General features: G+C 47.7%; 1 protein-coding gene across 5 annotated transcripts in view; it reads right to left on the minus strand.

Moving 5' to 3' along the window:
- CNKSR2 (connector enhancer of kinase suppressor of Ras 2) overlaps positions 1-5,074 on the minus strand; it is a 284,997-nt gene extending 279,923 nt beyond the window's left edge. For 2 of the 5 annotated variants that reach the window (XM_040266670.1, XM_040266673.1), the window contains exon 1: positions 4,616-5,019. In XM_040266670.1, coding sequence (XP_040122604.1) covers positions 4,616-4,679 — 64 coding nt within the window. In that variant the 5' untranslated portion in view covers positions 4,680-5,019. Of the gene's footprint in view, positions 1-4,615 lie in introns of all 5 variants that reach the window. The other 3 variants (XM_040266671.1, XM_040266669.1, XM_040266672.1) reach the window with 3 other exon arrangements.
- Between the last annotated feature and the right edge of the window lie 1,046 nt (positions 5,075-6,120).

Below are 6,120 nucleotides of genomic sequence, written 5' to 3' on the forward strand. Positions count from 1 at the left end.
ATTTAACATATTTTTTTTCCCCTTATGGTGTATACTTTTCAAATTCCTGCCAGAAAATTATTTCTGATCTCTCTCTCTCAAGACAGTTAACTCAAAATTTTGACATTTTCCTGATTAAGATAAATTTCAACTTCAGGTCTGGTCCTATGAGAGAGAAAAGAAATTACTAAAGAGCACTGTACCTGTCGAAACTGCTTTCTGTTACCAGGCACATTTTCCCTTAGAGCATTTACACTCTTATATTAAATAGAGCTTATTTTATCACTGCATTTTCCTCTTTTTTAGAGCTGTATACAAAACGTTGGCTTTATCTATTTTTTAAGACCTAAAATAATGTATTTCATTTTCTATCCTCAAGAAGGCTGAGTCATCAGACAGAAATTAGAAGTCAATGAATGCTTCTTAAAGAAAATGGTTTATAGTAAACAGGAAAGACCAGAGCAGTTAATTGTGGGATGGTTTAAGAGGCTATCTTAAAAATATAGACTATTTTAGGAATCACAATAACACAAGAGTGGATGAAACTAAGTCACAGAGACCATAAGAGAAGATCAGCAAAGTGGGGCCTGTTGGTTGACTCTGAAAACAATAATCCATTTTATTTGATCCAGAAAAGGATTAAAGATCACTGGAAAAATGTCATAAAGGGAGCTGGTCCAGGAAAATAACTTTTATCTTAGTCATACGGATATTATGAAAGAATTTCAAAAGTCAGAAAAGGTGTGATAAAAAAACTGGAATCACTGGGTGTGACATGGATAAGGCAAATGAGTAATAAAACTAGTAATAGGGGTCCTAACTTGTTCAGGGGTTTTTATTATATTTCAGAGGGCAAAAAAAGTAGACTCAAGCAACTGCAGATTATGAAATATTTCCAGGCACTGCAAGTGAACAGACAGGAGCTGAGAAATAATGTACTTTAGAGTAATAGACTGAGCAAAAATTAGAAACAGTTACTGTACTGACCTACTTTTGTACCTTTTTCCAATAACTGCTTTGTTTTTATTTACTGCAAAAAAGGATTTGGTTTTAAAATTTTGTCAAAACTATGAGAGGACTGAATGCAATTTCCAACTGAAAAAGGTTAGTTTCAAACACTGAGTATTTGATTTTCTCAAAAAAAAATATATATATATCTTAGAGACAACAAAAGCATTTTTATTGCCATACTTATCACAAATCCCCTACATAATTTCGCCCCCCCCGTGGATGTACATTTATTTATTTATTTTTACTTTATTTTGCTTTACAATACTGTATTGAGAGATGATATGGGGTGGGAGGTGGGAGGGGGGTTCAGGATTGGGAACTCATGTACACCCGTGGCTGATTCATGTCAAAAAATATTTTTATAAAATTCATTTTTTAAATTAATTTTGAAGGCTATGAGACATTTCTAGATTGTGTGAAGTACTAACTATCAGGATAATATGGGACATAAATGCTTATTTTACTGACTCATGAGGAGTTCATATATTTACTGGAACTAACACTGACACCGTCTCATACCAAATTTTTATTGTCAGCGAAAATGCAATGAGTATTGGATTTTACAAATAGTGAAGTTGGGAGTGAGCAAAAAACATGGAAGTATTTCCTCATAGCACTCAATTAACATAGATTAATACTTAGGTGTCCTGAAATATATTTTAATAAAAAGAAATCAAAGTGAATTGCAATATATATACGGTCCTTGATAATTAAACTTGAATATATTCTATCAAAGCTTCATAATCTTGTCAGCTAGGAGTTTTTCCTTTCATTTCCCGCTCTGCTGACTGAGTTTCTATAGCACTTCTATAATTGTCTGGAAGCATTAAATACATGGCCATGCTATTTTTATATGCTTAGTGGTTCATTTCCTGTTTAGTGAAGAAAAAAAATAGCCTAGAAAGAACATAAAGCATATACCTTATTAAAGAGAGTTATATCTCACTATCTACAATTGTGACCAGGTGAAACCGTATGTTATATATATGCTTTAAATGTTAAGGATGATGAAACTGTCACATCAGGAGCATGTTTTTAAAGAACTCCCACAATGCTACAGTTGTTTGAAAGTCCTATTCATGCTTTGGTACTGCCTATATAACACTACATATAACACTAAATGAGGTTTAGCCATTCCAAAGCTACAGCTTGAATTGAGTTTTAAACATTAGTGCATCTGAAGAAAGGGTGAAAAGTATTTTTAAAGTGTATTATATAAAGTTTATTTGGGGAAAAGAATGGGAGGGATTAATTAAGGTAACAGTGTAAGTTACCTTAATTAATTTGAGGAAATATTCGTTTCATCAAACTACTTTTTTAAACCTTATTTTCCAATACTATTTGCAATCAAATTTATATGAAGATTATGGGAATTCAGCAGTAAGCAGTTTGGGACTTGAAATATACAGCTACATCAGTGATTCTCTTCTGCTTTAATGTATACAAAGATACATGAATTCTGGTTTTTCAAATAGCGCTAAAATGTATCACCAACAGGTAGGAAAATAAAGTATTCAACTTAAATATAACAATCACTTAAAATCACAGCAACTGATGTTAGTTCAACCTCAAAGAAGCTGCATTTTAGGCTGGAGAGATTTTTAAAGGACTAGTGTACTGAGAAACTAATGATGTGTGTCAGAATATGTACATCATATGTTCTGTATGCTTCAGCGGACCTAAAGTGTAGAGAGAGGGGAAACCTCAGAAATGTACTGAGAAGGTGGGAGGTGAAGAAGATGGAGTATGCAGCACTCACTACAAGCATCATGGGAATTTGTGAGAGGTAGTCTCTGAAGGTAATCTGACTCCCATGGAGCCAAGAGAGCTTTTGTTTGAGTACTTCAGTAACAAGACTGAAACTAAAGTAATTTAATAGGCAAATTCAAAGAAAGGATTTTAATTAAGCATTCTTGCTTCTTGCATGTACTCTGGCTCTTTCTTCCATGACTGAGAAACAGAGAAGACAGATGCTTGTCTGCATCTGACACTCCAAAGGGTGTTAAAATTGATGGGAATCTAGGAGAGTGGAATTTCAATAGCAAATATGAAAAGAGAAGAAGCTGCAGGAAAAAAAAAAATGAGCCACTGCAGGACTTTGTCTTAGTCATGGCACCCATGGCACCTTAGCACAATTCAGCGAACACAGGGGGGCAGTCGATAAATAATAAATTCGATTTAAGTCAATACACTCATTTGTACTGTGCTTTGCAGTTACAAAGCACTTTCCACATATTAGAAAAGAAAAAAGAAGTAAATGAAGAATAAAGGAGCAAGTAAGGGCATAAAAGGAAAGCAAATAGATAAAGGAAAATCCACAAGAACAAGAGGCGGAAAAGGATCAAGGAAAAAAGAACAACAAAAAAAAAAAAAAAATCGAGTTTCCCCCTGTCGTTCTCTATCCCTTCCAATCACCCTACCTTTCGTTCTAAAGTACCTGAAGCTTAGAAAGTCTGAGTGCTAAGCAAGCCCTAAGAAGGGGCTCCCCCATCTTCGGAACGTGCATTTTCTAATGATAAGCCTTGGTCCCTGACTAATCTACCCAGAGCTGGTGCCTAAGAATAACCACGGGCAAAGCTCTAACATCTCCCAAGTGTAGCGAGGAATCCTTTTTTTCCCATCCCATCCATCCCCCGTCAGCATTCCCCAAATCTTAGGAATCTTGAGGATGGGAGGAGGTGCAGTGGTCGTGAGGAGGGGGGTCCTCTACAGGCCCCTTAACTCAGACAACAGAGGGAGATAGTGAGGCAGGAAAGACCAGGGACTAGAGAAAAAGCCCACGTTCGAGATTAGGAAGGCGAATAAATTAAGTATGGTTATTAAAAATTGCAGGGGAAAAAGGGGAGCGTCTTCAAGATGGAAGAAACGAGGGGCACTTGACTGTGCATCATCTTACAGCTGGGTCGAGCCCCAAGTAAAAAGCCTTAAGATGCAAAGCCTCAAGCGGTCAGAAGAGGAGGAGGCAGAGGATGCGGGGTGAGGGTGGAGGGGGGATGCACAGGAGGGAGCCACAGACACCAGCGAAGATGCTGTCCCGGGGGAAGCATGTTTTCCTCTCCTCCAAAGTAGCGCATCCCTCGAGCATCCTCAGCCCAACCTGGGGAAGAGGGTGAGCTCCCCGGATCCAAACCCCTGCGGCCGAGTCTTGACCCCATTATGTGGGCTTAAAAGTTGCCGGGAGAGTTGGCGCAAGAAAAGGCAGTTGGCAGGGGCGGCCGCCAAGGGGGTGTCAGGATTCCCAGGAACAAAGAAGCCGGAGGAAGGGGCGACAGTTCCTGGGGCCTCCTCCCTGAGGGGGAAAACCCGGGTCGCTACATCCTCCCGGCCTGAGGGTAGCCAGGAGGCGGAAAGACAGGGATTCCGCCGCCGGGCTTCCAGCTTCCCATCGGGTTGCGCCGGCCACCCCCACGCTCTCCGCGCCCCTCTCCAGCTGGGAAGCCACTGACTTGGAGACAATAGGAGACCGGGATCCCGAGCCCCCAGCAGTCCCGGCGGTCCCCGGCCGCCCTCGGCGCCCCAAGATCAGCCCCAATGGCGGGCTCGGCCGCGGCGGGCGACCCTTCCCTCCTGCGCGCCGGGACCCCGCGCCCCAGGGCCGCCTCGCCGTCCGCACAGCGGGCATTACCTTTCATCCAGTCCACGACTTGACTCGGAGACCATTTGCTCACCGGTTCCATGATCAGAGCCATGGGCACGGGGTCGGTTCCGCGCGGGGCGCGGAGCTCAGACACAAAACGAACTCAGCAGCCTGAGCCGCCCTCAGGTGGGGTCCCTCGCTGGTCGCTGCCTCGCTGGACGGGCGGCGCGGAGAAGGCGGCTTTTGTGTATGGAGTCTCGCGGCTGCAATGTCTCGCAGGAAACGGCGGGCAGCAGCGGTGGGAGAGGCGACGGGGAGGGAAAGGCGCCGGGGTCGCGGCTCCGCGCCGGCTCTGCTCGCTCCCCGCTGAGGTGGCGGCTGCCGCCGTGGCTCGGCCACTCCGCTCGGGTCTCGGTCCCTTCGGGGCTTCAGTTCATGGCTTGCACTGCCGAGGGTCGCGCCGCTAAGGCAAGGAGCCGCCGCCGCACTCCCGAAGCCAACTTGCCCGTTCGCCTCGTGCGCGGGAGTGAAGCCCCGGGCACGACCAGCTACCCGGCGGAAATGACGAGGGGCCTCCTGCCACCCAAAATATCTCTCCGCAGCCCTCGGGTGCGGGGCGCGCGCGCCACGAGCCCCCCGCCCGCTCGCTGCCGCGCGGTCCCGCCCCCGGGGCCGACGGCAGGAGCGCGATGCGCGTGCGCGTGCGCGCCCGCACGAGGCCCGATCCCGGGGTCTGCCTGTCAGTCAGGCAGGTGCGGGCGGCTTCCAGCGTCGCGTTCCCGCCCTGCGGGCAGCCCCGGGACGGAGGCGGACGAGGAGCGCGTGCGCGGCGGCAGTGGCGGCGGCGGCGGCCTTGGGTCGGTCGGTCAGTCAGTCAGTCAGGTGCCGAGGCGGCGGGAGCGCGGCTCTGAAGGGCCTCTGAGCGGACGCGGCGGCGGTGGCGGGACGCCCTGCCCACCAGTTGAGCGCCCACTGCTGAGGCGGCTGAGGAGGTACCTGTGGCCCCGCCGCCGAGGGGAGGGGGATGCCGCTGAGCGCGGGGGTTAAAGCGGGAGCCCGGGCTTTCCTCGCTCCCGCCCTCCCGCTGCTGAGTGGGCTCCCGAGGTGATTCCCGAGCCCCGCGCACGCCCGCGGAGACGGAGGCGTGGAGTGCCGCGGACGGGGACCGGGCCCCGCCGGCCAGAGACGCAGCGATGACGAGGCAGGAGGGCCGGTGCTCGGGACCGTCCCCGGAGCTGCACCGGCCGCGGAAATCAGGCGCCCAGCCTGGAGCCTGCGAGCGCCGGCCGCGGCGATTCTGAGGGAGCTTCGGCCCCACGTGCCTTTTGAAGGGCTCGGTATGGGGTTTTCGGCCAACTCCACCGAGGCTCAGAGCGCCCAGTGCCCATTTTAAGGGATGTCCTTTTGTTTAAAGATATTCTTGTGTAAGAACCGAAGGGTAACACTGGGCTTGCAAATGAGTGACAAAGTGTGGAAAACGATTCTTCAAAACTCCCGTTCTTCAGAAACGTTACGCAGGCTCCCGTGCAATCCTTAGTAAAAAGCTTGCCTAG

Source organism: Oryx dammah, unplaced genomic scaffold (assembly GCF_014754425.2).
Source record: "Oryx dammah isolate SB20612 unplaced genomic scaffold, SCBI_Odam_1.1 HiC_scaffold_23, whole genome shotgun sequence".
Taxonomy (NCBI): Eukaryota; Metazoa; Chordata; class Mammalia; order Artiodactyla; family Bovidae; genus Oryx; species Oryx dammah.